At 40.0% G+C, this 20,624-nt stretch overlaps 1 protein-coding gene and 1 long non-coding RNA gene across 5 annotated transcripts in view; one reads left to right on the forward strand and one right to left on the reverse strand.

Annotated features, from left to right (window-relative positions):
- Nucleotides 1-20,624, forward strand: part of LOC310841137 — a 77,689-nt gene that overhangs the window by 27,478 nt on the left and 29,587 nt on the right. The window lies entirely within an intron of this gene.
- The window catches only part of AHI1 (Abelson helper integration site 1), a 67,243-nt gene continuing 47,715 nt past the window's right edge, over nt 1,097-20,624 (reverse strand). For 3 of the 4 annotated variants that reach the window (XM_083731606.1, XM_083731604.1, XM_083731605.1), the window contains exons 20-25: nt 16,279-16,337; nt 9,499-9,570; nt 7,017-7,179; nt 5,689-5,786; nt 3,056-3,129; nt 1,097-2,060 (exon numbers count right to left, since the gene is read on the reverse strand). In XM_083731606.1, coding sequence (XP_083587732.1) covers nt 1,844-2,060; nt 3,056-3,129; nt 5,689-5,786; nt 7,017-7,179; nt 9,499-9,570; nt 16,279-16,337 — 683 coding nt within the window. In that variant the 3' untranslated portion in view covers nt 1,097-1,843. Of the gene's footprint in view, nt 2,061-3,055; nt 3,130-5,612; nt 5,787-7,016; nt 7,180-9,498; nt 9,571-16,278; nt 16,338-20,624 lie in introns of all 4 variants that reach the window. The other variant, XR_014562347.1, reaches the window with a different exon arrangement.

Raw genomic sequence — 20,624 nt, forward strand, 5'->3', positions numbered from 1 at the left:
CCCTAGTAGATGATCTATACTGGGGAGATACACAGGTGGAGTGTGTGATCCCATTGTTACTTATGACCCCTAAACAGCATTCAGTACCATCAAAACCTTCCCAAGGTGGGGGTGGGAGGTATTGTTTTATGGTGGCATTGGTTCCCCAATGTGGCGGAGGGTTGTTCCTTGTAGGTGGAGGACTAGTCCTCTATCCCATGGCATTTGGTTTACAGGGTGTCAGAGGGTTTCACCTTGTCCCACATGGACTTCAATACCTATAACGAAACAGCTGGGAGAATTCATGCAGAAGTTTATGCTGAAGTGTCACTGGTATCCCAATCACACACAGCTCTTGTTTCCATACTCTGATTCTATGGAAGCTGTGGAAACCCTGAATCAGTGTCTGGTGGCACTTACGGTGTAGATGAGGACAAATAAACTGAAAAGTAATCTGGGTAAGATGCAGATGCTGTTGGCTGATGAATCTGCTGATGTGGATAGAAATGATCTGACCCTTTGGCTGACTCCTAAACTAAAATCCTAATTGGAGGGAGTATACTGTATCTGGCCTCACTTATTTATAACCAACATGGAATAGCTAACATGGCACCCTCCAGATGTTGCTGGACTCAAACTCCCACAGCCAATTGTCAAGGATGATGGGAATTGTACTCCAATATTGTCTGGAAGGCACCACATTGGTACCCCTGACCTAGTTACATCCAGCCTGGGTTACTGCAATGTTCTCCTGTACAAACTACATTTTTACAAGAGTTGTTTGAAGGAGGAAACTGAGTTTTATGCAGATAAACATGTTTATGTGTTTCAGTGTCTGCTAAACATATGCAGGGTTACTATATGTATATAGTATTTAATCCTTTGCATCTGGATGTTATTTTACACATCAGTGGTCAACATGGTTATTCTCACTTCTTTCTTTTTAATGGAATCAAATGCCATGACTACTAAAAAAGGGTTTTCTAATTTTATGTTATTTATTGCCTCAGAAAGGAAGGGGGAAGAATTTCCTAACATGGTATAAATAACCTGGACATCCGCAGTCAACATACACAAGAGGACCATAAATAAAGTCACCGGAAATCATCATGAATAATTCCTTCACAACTTAATGCCTTTTAATTTAAAAACAGTTACACCTGAGCATAAACATAATATGACACAAAAATATATCCCACCCACATATTGATGCAAAACAGGTTTTCACAACAAAGTAGAAAACGAATTTGGCAATGCTTTGAGTGTAACAAAAACAGAATTCTGCAAAACTTATTGTATTACTATTGCATTGTTTTAATACTATTGACATTAATGTGCATTAATAATATACATTAAAACTTTTATTTTAAATATCAATATACAAAAAGCTATCTGTTGCATTCTGTAGTGATGGTAGCTGGCATTTACTCATATGATTATTTACTCTCATTTGCAGATGCACATCAGTATGTGAGATGGTTGCAAAGGCTATTCTTCAGTAAACAGTTCTTTTGACTTTACCCATGAAAGTGCTTTTTTAAATTTTAAACAAACTATCTTGGACCACTTTATCTTGACATGAATAGGCCCAACAAAAACTGATTATTTCAATAGTATTGAAGATATTTCAATTGAGAAATATTGAGATATTTCAAAGTGTTTTCTATTCGCAAAAATGAAATACTGAAGTCATACTTGCTGCTTGAACTCATATGCATTTCAGTGGAACATTCAGTACATGCTCTTCTCCTTGGGCTCACCACACTATGATAAACATGACATCATCATTCCACGATAAACAGTGGAATGTTTTTTCCATACAACTTTTTATCCATGAAATCAGCATCCAAAAACAAAATAGAGACTATGCTTTGGGAGAGTCCAGCTGGAAAGCATCATTCGAAGTTCCACTTGAACTTGCAGTTTTGACAGCTCTTTTCTTCCTCTTCTTCACCATGCTTTTCTTAGGTTCATCCTCAACATCATTAGATGGAAAGTTGTCAGTTGCATTAGCCTTGCATTCTGTGGCTTCCGCCTGCTCCATTTGTATGCCTTTCTTCTTTGTCTTCCTCTTTCCACTCCTATGGGGAAAGTAGAATAAAAGACTGTGTTAGAAATTTGTCAGACTAAAACTATTTAGACTGTGCTTCTTCCCAATCACTAGCCTTTAGATTCCATTTCTGAGGCTACTGCGGGCTGATCTCATGGTGCTGGGACACACTAAAACTGTGTCTAAAGGAAACATGATCCTCAAGACAAGTATGCTGAAAGTGGGTGAACACTTTAAACTAACCCTTTGACAATTTGTTGATTGATCTTTCAAAAGAAATCCAGGTAGGGAGATGCTAAGAGAATAATTTTCATATTTTCAGAGGAAAAGATCAAGAATTCACAGATGCAACTCTGATTGGTAAAACCCCATAGTAGCCTAGTCAGTTATAGACAGTGCAATTTAACCTTGTTAGTATAACTACAAAGATCTTAGTTTGCCCAGCATTACTAACTAGCAGTGGACTAGGGGAAAATGTGGAGGGCAAGAAATCAGTGAGTATTTTAGGAAAGGAACTACCAGTGTAAGTGGATGCTGGATTGTGACTAAGTGCTCAATGAGTCCTTGCCCTCAAGTTTTCCTCTTTTCCCATCTCCTTATCCCCCTGTGTAGTTTTCTTCAGCCTTCTACGACCTGAATATTGGCTCTGTTCTGCCTAGTATTCTTTTAGCCTAAACTTATGAACTTTTGTTGTAATGCATATTGCGCTGATTCCTGCAGTAGCCTCCCATATTCTGGTTTCTACATAGTGCATCTAACAAAGCAATTGAATGTGTGGATCAAATCTTTTATGAGTAGTTGATCCAAAGAAAGGAAAAGTAACATCATGGATTAATGACACAATAAATTTCTTAGGACATTTGGAATATGACTGTCAGTTGTGATACAAACCACTGTTTACATTTTCTTTGAACCATTTAGTTTCTAGAGTTACATTAAAATCACCGCTTTTTGTTTGTTTGTTTTTTACTACTTCTAAGCAATGGAACAAACAAAGCAGGCTGCTTTCCACAAATGGTTGCTTACTGTGTAGCCAGGTAGTCCGTGTCATTCTCTGAAATAAATCTTTGGTCTCCTGACTTATTGAAGTATGCTGACATCTGCAAAATAGGAAAACTTTAATCAGTAAAGGAGAAAGGGGGGGGAGAGAAGAAAACGGGGTCAACACGTGTACGACAAAAAACCCACGGGCTTCCTGAATGAGGGTAGAATATACCTCGCTTCAGAAAGAAGATCCCTCACGCATGAAATTCTCACCCTTTGTGGTTAAAAAGGAGGAAACAGTTCCACAGCTTTTAAACCCCCTTGAAATGTTCAGGTGTGTTTAGCAAAAACATACACATACATTCTCACACACAAGTTATGAATCTATGCTTGAATGAGTCTTCAACGGGGACTGCATTTGTTTTTAAATGTTATTGACAACGTAATGACTATTAACATCAGTTTTCACTCTGAGGGGAGATTTGTAAAAACCCCAAAATTACACCTGTGTGCACTGATTATTTTAAAATATCAGCTAAATGCAATGTCAGAATATTTTAAAGATATGGTAGTTTAAGCCAGAAATTAATAAGCATACAAACTGCTGCATACCAATTCCAAATGTTACTGCTGTACAGTATTATTTTTTTAAAAAAACAACAGAGTATGTTCAATGTAACGCAGCACCTACATATTCTACCTTAGTGCTATGATGGAGATCAATTACAGATCACTATTGTCTAGATCTAGTAATTAGATCTAGTAACATCAGAATCTAGTTTAGGACTAGATTTTTTAAAGGACTGTCTCCTCCATTTGAGCCTGCCCAACGATCAGAAATATGGTGGTTCAGTAGCAAGATAAAGCCTTTCTAGCTGTAGCACCCAATATCTGGTGAGTCTCTCAAGGGAAGCCCTGGCCCCCAGTGAACCTTGGTTTCAGATAGGTAGAACAGACAGAATTATACTTTTTTTTTTTTTTTGCAGAGTACAACCTTTAAGCTGTTAAAAAAAAATAACCCTGCGACTTTCTTTAGCTTAAGTCCTTTTATATATTTTTGTTTGTCTTGATTGTAAATTGTCTATAATAGTTAGTTAGAAACAGAAATGCTAACAGTGCTATTATTATGATAATTTTGCTCTGTGGTAATAGGTAAGGAAGTAAATGACCCCTGGACAATTAAGTCCAGTCAAAGGTGACTTTGGGGTGCAGCACCAAGGGAGCCAGCGTTTGTCCTCTATGACAATCAGACAACTTGCATGGTTTCTAACTATCTCATTGCATAGAAATATAGTGGAAAATGAACAAGTGTGGCTCACTGAAACTGATGCTGGACTTAAGAGATTTAGGCTCAAACAAAAGTATTAATGGGATATGTATGTAGTGGATACTTTTTACTTTTACTTTGCATTTTATGAGATGTGATGGCATGGATATTCTGAAATGGTACAACTGCAAAATTGTACCCCTCATGCATTCATTAGAATTCATATGTATTTTTCTTTATCTGTATCTATTTATATGGAAATTTCAGAAAATAACGGCAAAACCGCTGTCCATGCTGTATCAAAATTGCCATTATGAAACACCCTTATGAAACACTCCACAATCCAGAGAGCTCCTTTAGGTGCAGCCATGGGACTTTTGAATTTGTGTGTTTTTTAATCAGCAGCTTCTCATGTGCTTCACAAACTCCTCCAGGTTTCAAAAACTCCTCCAGGTTTCAAATCACCCCCAAGTTGCCATCTGGTGTGGAGGTGGGGTTGTGGGCATGTGCAGCTCACTGTGGGATTCTATGGGCTTTGAGTTATGGCTGAACACAAACTTATATATTCATTTTTAGCCATGTTAATGATTCTGCCTGATCACTGTAAAATACAATGCTAAATATATGATTTAAGTTACTCTCAGAATTCAGGTTAGGGTAACATTTGAGATAACCTGCCAGGTGAATTCTTGAGTACACTTTTTCTTATTTTTGCTGATGTAGGATACCTAATTAATACAAAATCTTTAAGTGCATATGCACACACAAATTTATCTAGAAAAAAATATGTACTGCTTTTAAGTGTGTTGACTCTAAAATAAAGTAAATGAATGAGCAACTGATGAGCACAATTATATTGTTCCATCTTTCTGAGCAGCTGATGTTTATTGAAGTTGTCCCAGTTATGCCTAACTTAAATCAGTTTTCCGAATGGCAAATGTTTATGCCCACAAAAGATTCCGGTGCACAGTCCTTGCAATAGGCACTCACTGCACAGGGCTCTGGATCCTGAATGTAACATACTCTTGATTGACATAACAACCATCTATCATGAAGCTGCAATTAGAAAGGAATACAAACCATTTGGAATCTTCACTTTATTAGCATTTCTGGATATGTTTACTGCTAAATCAAGCTAAACAATTTGTAGCAACAATTTAACTTAGTTAAATTTCATCTTTCCTTTTCTGCCAAATGAAATGTTTCCCAACATGTACGAATTGTATTTTGCAGGCATAAAAACCTCCAGGCTTCCACTGTTTTGAGAAATGCTGAATTCATGCAAGCCCATGCATTAAAATGAACATATGCTGGAAGCACTTGGCAATTAACCTGTTATCACAAGAAATGGTAAATGCAATCCCATCTTGCATAATTGTGCCATATGCCCTTTCCCGCAAACAGTTACCCCAGGCATAGCTGGCGATGCTGATTCTCTCAGTTCACTGAAAAGAAGAGGTGTAGAATCTTCGGCCAAACCTGAAGATAGCTGTTCTTCATATTGTGCTGAAAATGAATCATAAGTAATTAATTATGACTAACATGGCACTAAAGAGATAATCTAACTTGATCCATAGCGTTTTGGGGTCAGCTTCTCCATCGTTATTCAATATACCCATTTCAGTAACTCAAGGCTATTGATTTTTGTAGTAGTTCCCTGGCTGTTGCATATGATACAGAAAGAAGTGCCTGCTGTCTCTCTCCATACATCTATACTCTCCATCTCTATACATAATCAATACTGCAACATTTGGAAGGGAGACTACAAAACACGGAGAAAATGAATAGCCAACTGCCTTTGCTCACTGCTATACGTTTACCATATGCCTCGGTTCCATCCGTTCATGAGTTCATCATATAGATACCAAACATTTAGAGGTATATGGATAGCAGTTATTGGAAATAATTAAAAATGGGGATTTAATAGATGGACTTTTGCATAGGGTGCCCTCTGGTGTGGAGACTAATTCTAACATCAGTGGGTACAGTTCTCAGTAATAATATGGACACTTGTGTAAAGAAAGAGACACTTATAGACATTTACGGATTATGCCGAGAGTGTTAAGTCTGTGAATGCACTTGTGGTTATCTTCTTTGAGAACATGTGCTTAATTTTTTTTAAAAAAAATCTTAATTATATGATTTTAGTTTTGAAAGTCCTGGCAGAAGGCTTCCACTGACAGGGCTCCATAGGTGACTCTCACCCATTGTATCAGACATCTCCTCCCATGTGAAAAGGCATTCCTTCCTTCACAATATAAAGGGGGGGGTGCCTTTTAAAATAGTGCATGTTATTACTGATTTAAAAAAAAAATTAAAAGGGCATATATTCTGACCTCAATTTTTAGACAAAACCAAATGTTCAGCAGAGTGCATGCTTTAAACATTTAAGATAGCAGCTTCAACATCTTCCGTTATAAGGTGATGGCAGTCAGCAAGACAGGGCAACTCTCTGCCTTGAAACCTTGTTCACTCTAACAACATTCTACAATGAGGTTAGAGTGAACAATATAAGGTAGTTAGGGTAGTCTCAGTGTGTGGTAGCTCTTCACTTTCTTGTTTGTTGGTCAGACTAGTGCATGCTTGTTCAAATTTCACATTTAATCCTACTTTAATTATTTTAATATATCAGATGTATGCTGAACACATCAGCACACCAGCACAGAATGACAAATCTTTGATAATCAGTTAAGGCCCCACAAGCAGAAAAATACTAGGGAGAAGCATTATACGTACTTTCGCCAACCACATAATTGGCTGGAAAATAGCCTTGCTGTCCATTCGCCAGGCTGCCAAACCACCAGTTATCATTATCTTTGTATAACACTTGGATAATGTCACTGCAATGGATGGTTAGCTCATCTGATCGATGCGCTGTGTAGTCATAAAGAGCCACTACCTACGAAAGAGATAAGACCACCACAGCTTTATCACAAATGCACCACAGAGACGAAACACCAACATTCACTTCCTCTAATAGAAAAATTGCTGTAACCAAAGCTACACTTGGGTGAGAGCTGAGGCTGTCTCAGGTTTTGGGGCTGGTGGGAACACAGCAGGAGAAGGAAGATAAAGGGGTTGTGGGATTCAAGAAAGAGTTAAGAACATTCAAAGGCACCAAGATTAGCTTCAAAAAAACAACAGCAGCAGCTGCTGGTTCTATAAGCAAATAAAGTTTGATACATTTACTTTCTCAGAATTGTTATACCACTCTCAGAGCCCACTTTATTTGTGAACTCATCTGCCTGGAGGTACAAAACAACATATTGGAATGATCACTTGAGATATGGTGTAGTTTTGCTAGAAGGAAACTCTTTCGGAACATTTTGGGAAATGCTGCATTGATAATTTTTCTACTGCACTTTAGATGACTTTTAAAAAATCATAATTAAATGATAAAAGTTTGATATTGCTCAGTACAACACTTCATATTATTTACTTACACAGTATACTGATCTTGCAGTAAAGATGGTTATGTTTAAATAAAGTCATTTCAAAAATCAGGTAAAAGACTTATTTTGGCAAAGTTGCCTATATCGTGGTGTGTTCTGATGAGTTTAGCAGAGCAATCCATTTGATCTGCATTTTTAAAGGCTGCTGCACATGACAAGCTACTTTGTGCTGTGGGCGTCCTTAAATCATAATGCATGGAAACTATGTGTGTTTAAGAATCCACTTACCTGCAGCAACTCAAAGCAGAAAACCCCCCCAACTTTGACTATGTCACTGCAAGCTCGTATTTAGATCAGTTCACAAATGAATTGCCATGGCATGTTGGATATTTTTACACTGCATTACATCTTATCAAAAATGCCTTTTCCATGTAGAGACGCCCAGTGTTGGGACATCACCGCAAACCCATTTTTATTTAGGTGACTTCTTGATGGCATTGCAAATAACAGGCTTCTTTGGGTGAAGTGTGCAATCTCACCAATGGTGTAATGAAAAGCAGCTATCATGTGATGGTTCTTCATGAGTGGCTGTGGGAAGACAGAATTGTTTTTGCTCACTGAGCAAATTCTGAAGACAGAATTGTTTTTGCTCACTGAATTGTTTTTTGCCACTACTGAGAACATCTGTATTGTAAGAGGAAACTAGATAGCAAAAAAAGATGAAGATGGAATTTATGACATAGTACTTATGGGGATTTCCCCTCCCCCCAAAAAAATCTTTCCAAAAGGTAGGATGTCATTCCATTAAATAATTGCAAAATATATGATGTTACCTTATCTCTTTTGCAAATATTAATAAATCTTCAGCAATAACTAGAAAACCTTACAGGGCACCTAAGGTAAAAATAAAAATTTGACGAAAGGCTCAATGGAATGCAGATTAATAAAGGAACACTAAACATGCTCTCTCTGTCACTGGAGTTATAAGAATATAATTCCTAACATCAGTTCATTATTTTGAAGAAGAGAATCCAGAAGCTTAGTGACAAGAAAAATTTGCTTGTTTGCTCACTTGATGAATAGCTGAGCGTTAAAGAATTTGTTATATCCGATGGGTGACATCCAACAATTTTGTTCCATTTGCAGGAGAATGGGATTTGTGGAAGGGGAGTTGTAGTAGAGCCTTCTCCTTTTGTACACAATGGCCCCTATCCATCCAATGTAACTGATTTTAAAGAAATACAGTGGTGCCTCGCAAGACGAAAAGAATCCGTTCTGCAAGTCTCTTCGTCTTGCGGTTTTTTCATCTTGCGAAGCAAACCCATTAGTGGCTTAGCGGATCAGCTGATAAGCAGCTTAGCAGATCAGCTGTTAAGCGGCTTAGCGGATCAGCTGATAAGCGGATCAGCTGATAAGCGGCTTAGCGGCTTGGGGAAAAGGGGGGGGAGAGGAAAAAACCCCCCGCAGGAACTCGCAAGACATTTTCGTCTTGCGAAGCAAGCCCATAGGAAATTCGTTTTGCGAAGCACCTCCAAAACGGAAAACCCTTTCGTCTAGCGGGTTTTCCGTCTTGCGAGGCATTCGTCTTGCGGGGCACCACTGTACTTAAAAGTGTACACCACTGTTTTCATAATTCCATTTTATATACAATTGATAATCTGAGTAATCTTGTTTTAAATAGAGGCAATGTATTCCTAAAACAAGTGTTGAAGAACACTTCATTTTAGAAGCACTTGTAACAAGTGCTTCTAAAATGTAACAATTGCTAAGATGAAAAATCAACACACAATAGAGAAAATAGATTTTAAAAGTTGCCTGGCACTTACTGTTTCTTGGACAGAGACTGAACCGGAACTAGTGTCTCCTCTCACATAGGGTGCTGCTGGAAACTCAGCATTCTGGAAGAAATTACAGTGGTACCTCAGGTTACAGACGCTTCAGGTTACAGACTCCGCTAATCCAGAAATAGTACCTTGGGTTAAGAACTTTGCTTCAGGATGGGAACAGAAATCGCACGGCGGCAGCGGGAGGCCCCATTAGCTAAAGTGGTACCTCAGGTTAAGAACAGTTTCAGGTTAAGAACAGCCCTCCAGAATGAATTAAGTTCTTAACACGAGGTATCACTGTATTTAAGAGGAATAGATTGCATTAATGCAGGTGGGGAGTGGTGTAAAATTGTGGCTTGTCCACCCCTTCCAAACCCTGCTGGCTTCTGCTGCCCAGGGTGAGAGGTGTGGACTAGCCACAGTTATGGCCTGCTCTGATTGTTTCCAATGGAGGGAGGAGGAATTAGTTAGCAAGCTTCAGGCCAGCATGGAGGGGGTAGGGCAATAGTGGAGTCTCCAAGGTATTTGATGACTGGAAGATCTCAGCAACCTTGAATTTATTACCTGTGAGGGTATGTGACTGTTTTACATTTTAAAAAACCTTAATTTTAAATGGGGCTTTAATTCATTTTTAATTCATTTGTGTTATTGCTTTAGTGTTTGCCACTCTGGGGTTCTCAGGGAGGAAGGGTAGGATATAAATAAAATAAAAAATATATAATTTGGGAATACTAAATCTCAATTAGGTAAAATAGATGTGATGGTGGCAAATCTGTGCTTCGACCTGCACCCATAGAAAATGCAGTGGGGGTGGTTTGATCAGGGAGACGAGGGCTGCTGAACTCTCCCCTTGTTCATGTCTTGCCATCCTGCACCCATGAAAGCATATTACCCTCAGCTGGGCTTTAATACTAGAAAGTGAGCCTTTTTGGGAAAGGGGGGGGGGGAGGGAGGGAAAACACTTGTTGAAAGAAGCTGAAGGACGGTAAGCTACATCCTGCAAGGAAGAGGAAGTTTTGTGCTCCTCACCCATGCACCCCTTTTTGCTGTTCAAACCAAGCCTTTCAGTCTTTCTAATGAACTGCAGCTGATCCAGGTTTAAACACACAAATCAGGCCTGGTTTGGCTCTTATAGCAGAGAACCAGTGGATTTACCTAATTGTCATTTCTCAGTGCAGCCATCCAGAAAGGGCAAGTTTGAGCCTATTCTTGGCTCTTCATTCCTTGATATGAGCATTTGCAGAGTAGCAACACTGTCAAGGCAGTGAGTTTTACCCGAAGGGAAGGAGTGGCTCTTGTTACTCAGTGATGAGTCATGGTGATGATGATGATTACTATTCTCATTATAATTCTTTTCAAAAAGATATTTATGAGCTCTCCAAAGGCCCCATCAAACTTCCTTGAGCTGAGGTAAGCTTTAGGAAATAATAGATTAAAAACTTCAGCATGCCCAGGGATATTTTGAATGCTTCCAGATGTTGTATTAAAACTTTATTAATATGTGGATACAAAGTGCTTCCACCTAAAGAAATAAGTGTTTTACTTTTCAATTGTTGGAATTGGGATGATACATAGCCTCCATTTAAGGACTTAACAGTGATTAGTGTATCATTTCTACTTCTTAATTTCACAAAACCTGTCCATGGAAGACATCTAGAGACAATTTGGTAAACTGAAAAATCAGCAAATAAGGAACAATGATGACTGGATAGTAAGCATGTCACTAAATTTAGCTCAGGCTTTCCTAAGGTCTGTGGACTTAAGGCTTACAAACTTAAGGAATACTCAAATGCACAAAGGGCCATTTTAAACCCTTCTTCATAGCTGCTGTCTCCATATGGAAGGTTTACTTGCATCAGTTTGCCACACAGAGAAATGGATTCAGGGTTACCACCTTTTCATTGGCTCCTATGCCATAAAAAACAGGCCACCATGTAGAGATGGCAACAAGATTGTGCAACACAGCACCCATTATGATAGGCATATATACCCCTGTTTACAAGGTAATATAGATGTCTCCATGTCATAGGCAGTTTAGACAGAAGTTTGAGCAGATGTCATATAAAAGCTGTCTGAAAACCTGGAGAACCACTTCATCACTGTAGACCATGAACTGGGAACCGATGGCCCTCTGGATGTTGCTAGACTGCACCTCCCATCTGCCCTGATCATTGAGCAGATTGGCTGTGGCTCATGTGAGTTGGAGTTCAGCAACATTTACAACTATTATTTGTGTTGCTAAAGCCATTACAAAAAAACAAAATACATAAAACAGAATAGATTACATAGTTAAAATGATAATTTAAACCAGACATTCTGTCAGATAAATTCTTTAGGGGAGCAAACTCTTAACTTATCCCCACAAACTTTTCTCCTTTAAATTGTTGCTCTAAAAGCAAGACAGAAGTGTAAGGGGACTTGCTCCGTAATAAAAATTAATCAATCTCTCAACTGGGAGACTTAAATCTTTGAAGAAGGCTGCTCTTAAGTCCTCGTAGATTAGACAAATCAGTAAGTAGTGGGGCAAATCTTCAGGCACATTACTTCCACATGGGCAAGCTCTCTCTTCACAATGAATCTGGTGGTAACACCCTTCGACTATGACAGTGCAAAGACTGCAACCATTTGACATTTGTGATGCTGGTTACATAGTGAGGACAAGGAGTCTGAATGGGTAATTTGGCATACTAAGGGGCACATTTGGACAGACAGGCAGAAGTGAGATTAGCACAAAAACCATGCTTTAAAATATGAGATTTCATGTGGCAAGATGCAATCTCAAAGTCTAATGAGCTCAGAATGCCCAAAGAGAGGTCATGCACATCAACATCTCATTGAAAGCAGAAAGTACTAAAATGGGCCTAATCCCACTTTTTAAATTTTAGCCAATACCTAATGGCAAAGATAGGCACTCTGGTCCTTCACTGAACAGAGACCAGCTTCCACATGGAGAATGGAAGACTCAGTTGCCTTGAGGAGCTCAAAAATTGAACAAATACTGTATTTTTCGCCCTATAGGACGCACTTTTTCCCCTCCAAAAATGAAGGGGAAATCTGGGTGCGTCCTATGGGGCGAATGCAGGCTTTTGCTAAAGCTTGGAGAGCGAGAGGGGTCGGTGCGCACCGGCCCCTCTCGCTCTCCAGGCTTCAGGAACACATCCACGGCCTAGGCAGCCCTGCGGGAGTTCCCGCAGGGCTGTCTAGGCTGCGGATAGCAGTCTGCTTCCCGGAGCGCCGGGCGCGCTGAAAGAAGAGCGCCCAACGCTTCGGGAACACATCCGCAGCCTAGGCAGCCCTGTGGGTGTTCCCGCAGGGCTCCCTACGCTGCAGATAGCAGCCTGCCGCCCGGCGCGAGGGGCACCCTGAAGCAGAGCGCCCTGCCTGCCGGGCAGACATCCGCAGCGTGTCGGAGCTTTGCGGGAGTTCCCCGCAGGGCTCCCCACGCTGCGGATAGCAGCCTGCCGCCCAGCGCGAGGAGCGCCCTGAAGCAGAGCGCCCCTCGCGCTGGACAGACATCGGCCAGCCCCACAAGCTCGGGGGACAGCAAGGAGGCACAGAGCCGCCATCCCGCTGTTCCTCGACCTGGTTCGGTTTCCCCCACCTGGTTTTGGGGGGGAAATAAAGGAAAAAAATTCCCTTTATTTCCCCCCCAAAAAACTAGGTGCGTCCTATGGGACGGAGCACCCTATGGGACGAAAAATATGGTATATTTATTCTGGGATATTTCCAGATTCTTTTGTTGAAGGGATTCTCTATTGTGCTATATTTTACTTATTTCACTCTTTTATAATGTCTCTGCTTTGAAGCTTGTTCTAGCCCCCCTTAGTATTACTTTTAGTCATGAAGTGCAGGTAAGAGATTGTAAACAAACAAACAAACAAACATGTTGATAGTGAAGCTGCACATGGAATTTTACTTTATTGCAAATGTGTAACAGGTTATTTAATTTCCAGGACTTTATATTAAAATAATTATCACAGTAAATTATGAATGTTGTGCAACTTTAAATCTCAAAGATAAACTTCATTAAGGATACAAGTTATTTTTTTACTGCTCTAATCCCTACCTACCGTGGGGCTTGTTTGTTTCCCATATTAGTTTAAAATATACAGAAGAGTCCACAGACATTTTGAACTATTTGGATAGGGTCAGATTTAAATTTCAGAGCGGGCATGCCTCTGGTTTTCGTCCCGTTGATTCCAATGGTAGGTAAATAAACTATAGCAGCCCAAACTCTGCTCTGGTGGCTTTTTGGGGAACAGGAGGGCTTTGGATCCATAGCCTAACCCAACCTACCTCCCTTTAGCCCCCTGAAATATCAGGGGAACGCCTGCTGTGGTCCTTTTCACAGCCTCACTAAGGAAGCTTACAAGGTCAGATCTCCCCCTCCAAGAGCGAACCTCTCTGTCTATGCTTTGAGAAGGAGATCTGAAAAACCCAATGGCCCCTAAAACACCCTTCAAGGAAAAGAAGGCTGCAGCCTTAGGAGGCAATTATTGGGTGAGATACAGTGTCATGTCATCATATGTAATGAGAATTCACTTTTGCACCTTAAGTTCTTGCACCCTGCCAATCCACTCCAGGGAGGTCTCCTAATTCTCAGTGGAAGGTATTAGGGATGCATAGGGTCTGCAAGGAATGGGGAGGAAGGATAAGCCCTGTTTGAGGAAGCAGAAGTCTGTGGCACAACTGGACACCTACTTTCACTATTAACAAATATCCTGCTGAAGATACTCAAACTGGAAACTGGTAGCTTGACATAATTATAAAACCTACGATATGACCAGTAAAAAAAATAAAATAGAATTTATATAGAAATAGAAAGTGCTTTTTACAATATTTTATTCAGTCACAACAGCTCTGTGAAACCAAACAGTATTATTCCTATTGTCCAGATAAATTACAGAGAGAGAGTTCTGAGATGTCTAAAGCATCTAAGCTCACAGTGACAGAACTTTCATGTAACATCAGGTTTTAGGGTGGGAAGAAAAATTCAGATTATAAACAATTGATAAGAAAAAGGAGCAACTGTGTTAAAATCTTACAGAATAAGTAACTCCTGTAAAAAGTAGCTAAACTACTGTCATGTGTTGGTCTTTCTACGGCATGGATCATTAAATTACTGCTGGTGCTACTACTGTTGCTTTCCTGGGTTTTCAGAAGACTATGATCCTGATTTGATTATAGTCCTTTAAGTATTTAATGAGCATGGGAATCTATAATCTGCCTAGAGGAAAAGCTGTGCCAGGATGCACTTTACTGAGTCCTGCAATGTACAAACACAAAAAAGAAACGCAAACACAGCTGCTTCGACAAAGCCTACAGGGATTTTTAAAAAGGGATGAATTGTAAAGTAGGTGACATAATTCAACTGCTAAGATTATTCAAACACACTCCAAAACTATTTTGATCCATTTCTCTTTAATCAGAAACACTTCACTTTCAACTTTAAAGGATGTCAATTTACATACTGTAGAAGTTTTCTACCAGCACCATAAAAAAGTTAACGAATACCATAATGAATTTCCCATCTTTACTTTTCCCTCTTTGGTTTCAGCTATTCTGGGCTGGTATATCTGAAAGTAATTCTCACTCAGGAATTTGTGAGCCAATGTAGCCCGAAAATTAGTTTCTGCACTAATTGAGGAAAAAACAGCTTATAGATATAAACCATGCTTTTATCCAGGGGCACAAGAAGCTTGGAAAACCAGTAAACAAAAGCTTAAAAAATAAATAAATCAACACCTCCAATCCAGAGCCTCTGTTGAGCATGATGAGAGGTCCCTAGTGCACTCTGGGTGAGATGTTTGCCCACATTAGAGGAAAATATGTGCTTTAAGATGGGAATGAGCAAAGCTGTTCCCCGGGTCTGAAATGAATTGGTGGGGAGGGCACTCCGGTTATGTGATTGCTGTAATTAAGTGCTGCATTATTTATGCCACTGCATTTTGTGAAGGAGGGAACAGAAGAAGGTGAGGGACAAAGTATGATGGCTATTTTGCAAGACTCACAGCTGGAAAGGAAGCACCTTAATCTTAGTGATTTTTGGATACAGGTAACAAAGGAGTTAATAACCCAACACAATTTAACTCAAATCCCATACAAAAAAAATAAATGGTCATAGTGTGTGTGTGTATAATGATAATAATGTGTGTGTGTGTGTGTGTGTGTGTGTGTGTGTGTGTGTGTGTAGAGGTAAGTATGGGAAAGCTTTGGGAGACCAATTGGTTAAAATGAGGTGATCTTGTTTAACAATAACCTTCCTATTCACAACTCTGATTCTTTATTATTTTAAAGTAAATAAAACCCAAAGTAAACTAAGATTTCAGTCTACACTTTACACAAGTGGCAACCATGCTGCTTAATATAAGACAATCAATGAGCAAAAGTTCAATTAGAGTCAATCTCTCTCTGTCTCAATTGAAAGTACAAAGAATTAGCATACAAGTTCAGGTCCTGTTGTGTCCACTTTTCCTTATTCTCCACAACTATGTATCTAAAGACATCCTAAGGATAGAAAGTTGCGATCTAGGCATACCTAATTGCAATGAGTTTTACAAGCATAGTACACAAAGCTGATCGTGGATCTTTTGTTCAGAGAGCAACTGCGGGAGCCAGAAAACCTACATGGACAATGATTCTGTGGAAGGCAGGTCTTTTATGACTGAACGGAAGGATAAGAAAGCTCCTGTACAATGATAACTTTTGAAGAAGGATTTTAAAAAGTTTTTTAAAAAAAATGTTATATGCAAAAAGAAAAAGGAATACTGAGCTGCTTACCGTGTGTAGTCCAGCTGACGGGCTTCGGCAAAAAGGATTTCCTACTGGGATGAAGCTCCCTGTGAAAAGACAAAGCTGTGAAATTTTTGCTTGTTATCCCCTTTCAGTCTAATAAATCATTTTATTTTATTTTATATTTTTTAAAAAACATGATGATGGTAAGACAGTTCATAAAAACTTGAATAAAAAAGCAGCAGCTGCTTTCAGTCCCAGCTATGCATCTTTCAGTCAGGAACAGTTGGAGAGTTTATCTAACTAACAGACCTGACACAAGGTTAGCTAATCCAATATTTCCATTCAAATGATTTGGAAAGATACTGCAAGCAATGACCACATACCACCTCGCACGCAGAACTGACACTATTATTTAAAACCAGCACTGTCTTTCCCAGCCATTGAATCTTTGAGTCATGCATACAAAGTTTCCCCCCCACCAGAAGTGATCACAACACCTCTGTATTGAACTACTCATTTTATCTGAAAGAATAGATATAAGCTATTCAGTGTATTCTCTTTGATCATATGACTTCCTGGCAACACACATCTTGCTGTTTATTTTATTCCAGCTCACTACAGTATATTTTTAAAAGGGTTTATTTGTCATTTTGGGTCTTTTTGCATGTATTATTAGACTGACTACCAAGCTCACACTAATCTTTTCAATATGTATGGCTTCATCTTTTTTCTTTTCTTTTTGTAGATGGTATGTGCATAGCTCTAAGGAAGGAAACATCTTTAAAAAAATTTTAATTTTTTTAAAAAGGAAGATAATCCCTATACCACCTCCCTTCTGCAAATTCTAGTGCAGTTTGGTGAAGAAGTTAAGAGTGCTGGCCTAGAACAGGGATGGGAAATGGGATCCAGCTGATGGGTTGGATCCTGACGTCCCCAACTTTCCTGTCAGTCATCTGACACTCACCTGTCTATCATTTAAGATCAGGTAAAGTGCTTTCCTTTTTCCATGTGGTTTGAAATAAAACTGTGTGGGCAAAGGCTTTAGGGTTTGTAGGTACCAATGAGCCCTGATACAAGGTGGGCATGGCTTGGGGGAAGCATTTGGACTAATTCTATACGAAACCACTGGGAAGTGTCATCCAGAGATTTGGGGCATAGTGGCATCAGTCTTCTGATAAGCAGAAACAGGTGTTTCAGGACTCACAGTGAGATGGGAGTATGTAGCCCTTCAGATATCTACAGCCCAAAGTATTTAAGGGATTTCCCCCAGTCTCATCCCTGTGTCCACAAACTGGCACATGAGGCAAATCTGCTCTTTAACTTATTCAAGGACTACTCACGGATATTGGCACCTATCACTTCATACCCTTCTTTCATCATGTTATGGCTTTTTTCATGATGGTCATTTAATCAGAAAAGATTACCAACTTCAGCAGGAGGAAAGTTTGCATATGGTCGAACTGTTATCACATATAGGGCTTACATTAAGTTGTCATTATAGAAGAGGTGACCAAAACTAACCCTTCTGTTAGCAACACGCGCCAGGATGACATGCTGCTCCTCATTCACCCAAATGTGTGTTATGGTGATAACCAGAAATTCAGTAACTGTCAACTTGTACACACCCACCCACACCATTCAGTTAAGTGCTCTGGGTGATACCTGCTCATCAGTTCCCTGGATTCTCAACTAATGGTTGAAATTATTCAGGTGCACTGGCACATATCCATGGGAAAGCTTGCACAACCTCCACCTGCACTTTGCCAGCCCTTAAGCCAGTGGTATTAGTCACACTCATAATAAATTTCCTCACAAATATTTGAACACTCGAAGATATTTATATATGTAATTAGATGGCACCACCTCAAAGAGCTAGCTTGCCCACAATCTTGCAAACACTTCTCCTGTGAGAGAATAAAAAACTTCATTCTTAACAGGTTTATGTGTGCTCCGGTTACCCAGTTTTCTCCCCTGTCACATCTTTGCCCTATATAAGCCTAAATAATAAACATAAATGATTCAGAAAGGGCACAGTTCTATTTTAAAGACTAATGTTGAATACTCATATTATTTGTGTCAAAGAGGTAAACTACATAAGAATATAGGAACATAAGAAGAGGCCTGCTCTTCTTATGAGGCCTATTTAGAAGAAGCCCATTTAGTCCAGCATCCTAATCTCACAGTGGCTAACCAGATGACTATAGGAATCCTGCAAGCAATGCAACAATACTCTCCTGCTTTGTGATACCCAGGAACTGATATCCAGAGACATACTGCTCTGATACTGGGGGTAGAACACAGCCATTTTGGCTAGTTGTCATTGATAACCTACTCCTATTTGTTCTATCCTTTAAAAAACGGTCAACTTCTTTTAAAGCCATCCAGTCTCGTAGCCATCACTACATCTTGTGGGAATGAATTAGATTAACTATGCATTATGCAAAGAAGTGCTCCCTTTTGTCTGTCCTCAGTCTTCCAACATTCAGCTTTGGATGGTCTCAAGTCCTATTATCATAAGAACAGAAAACTTCCCCCTTTTCATTTTCTCCACACCATGCATAATCATATATGCCCCCATCAAGCCCCCTTACTAGCCTTTTTTCTAAACTAAAAAGCTGTAACCTTTCTGACTCACCCTGACTAACCCTGCTTATAATGCTTACCCCAAGAGCAAGAGGCATCTGTGTAAGAAAGCACAGTGTGATGGTTACAGTGACAACAAAATAGTTATGCAGTCACTGTTTCCAAAATATTGCAGGTGGTGTATTTGCAAAAGTCTTGCCTTGACTCTTATCTTTGCCACTGAAGTTCTATGATAAAAGCTGGAGGCAAAGGGCAGAATCTTTATAGCAAGGGGTCATGCACACTCTCAAATGTAGGCACATGGGAGATACACACACACACACACACACACACACACACACACACACACTTATTTCATAAAAGTTATATACCTCTTGGTTGTAAAAGAAACCCCAAACCCTCAAATATACAGAGGTACCTACCCTTCCTCAGTTGATCTGTGCAGATCAGCTAAGTAAGGGGCTTAGTGCACCATCTCTGCTCATCAATTGATTAACTTGATGACTGGGGTAGGGGACAAATTGCATTCCCATCAGGCTGCTGGGCTCCATACAACTCAGCACTGTGTCCATTTTATTTAGTTATTTGCTTCTGTTTTGTTTTATTTGGTGGCGTCTTGTAGAAGGTGGAAAAATTGGCTTGAGGGTTGGGGTTGCTGATCTGGAGGTGTCACCCCTGAATTAAAATACCTGCACAGGGGTGAGGCCAGGTGAAAATAGTGAAGTTCAGATTTTAGGCACCAGAAGTTCCCCAGAGTGGAGTATGAACACTCACCCACTCATAATTAGTTTGGCGCCATCAGATTGTGTAGCAGAGTCCTGTGAAAAATAACAAGGACCTAAGAAAGCTACTATTGCCAGAAATCCTGGCATTCAAGAGCATGCTTAGCAGAAATTTAACTGAGACCGTTCTGAATCAAGCCTGTGAAAATTCACCTGTGGTGGGCAACCTTTTTCAGCCCAAAGGCCACCTCCCCATTTGGGCAGCCTTTTGAGGGCCACATGTCAGTGGTGGGCAGGGACGGAGGCAGAAGTGAATAGAGAAATGAATGCAAATTTTACCTTGTATAGTAGGCTTGTTTCTAAACCCACTCAGACCTCTTTCTAAGGAGGGTGTGTGGCCTGGGGAGAATTCCAAGGGCCAGATAGAGAGGCCTGGGAGGCTAGTCTATTTAGAGTAAATGAGGCAGTGCAGGGAGCCACCTGCAGTGAGTGTCCCAGGTGGGCAGGGTGGAGATGTCACCCCTATCAGGAATGACACCTGGGGTGGGCCACACCTACTGCACCCTCCTTCCACCAGCAGCAGCCACCACTGGATTTGCCACCCCTGATCTGCAATGCAAGGAGCAACTGGCCAAGGAAAAACTGAAGCACACTGTTTCCTTAGCCCAAAGAACCCTTTGCCTCTAGTATCATAAGAGATCTGGCCTTGGTTCTGAAGCCCCTGGAAGAAATACTGGAACAAATAATTCTTAAAGCCCTAGCTACCCCAATTTTCCAACATCACACACATAATATAAAATACACACATTTACAATTTCAGTCACAGAGGCTGGATCTTTTGGTTACTGAATTCAGAGGTGTTTAAAAAAACAGAATACAGAGCTCCCAGCTATAATGAAGAAAGACCTGTTACATCAAATCTAAGAGCAATAAAAGCCAACATTTTAATTAGAGATTAGAATCAAATATATTTAGCATCTGACACACCCATTAAATGATTCCTTAGTAATCTCATGGAAAGGTCCTTGTATTTTCCCCTTACAGATATGAAGATCTCCGTAGAATTGTAAGTGCAGAGAAGACCAG

Source organism: Podarcis gaigeae, assembly GCF_964106915.1.
Source record: "Podarcis gaigeae genome assembly, chromosome: 3".
NCBI classification, from domain to species: Eukaryota; Metazoa; Chordata; class Lepidosauria; order Squamata; family Lacertidae; genus Podarcis; species Podarcis gaigeae.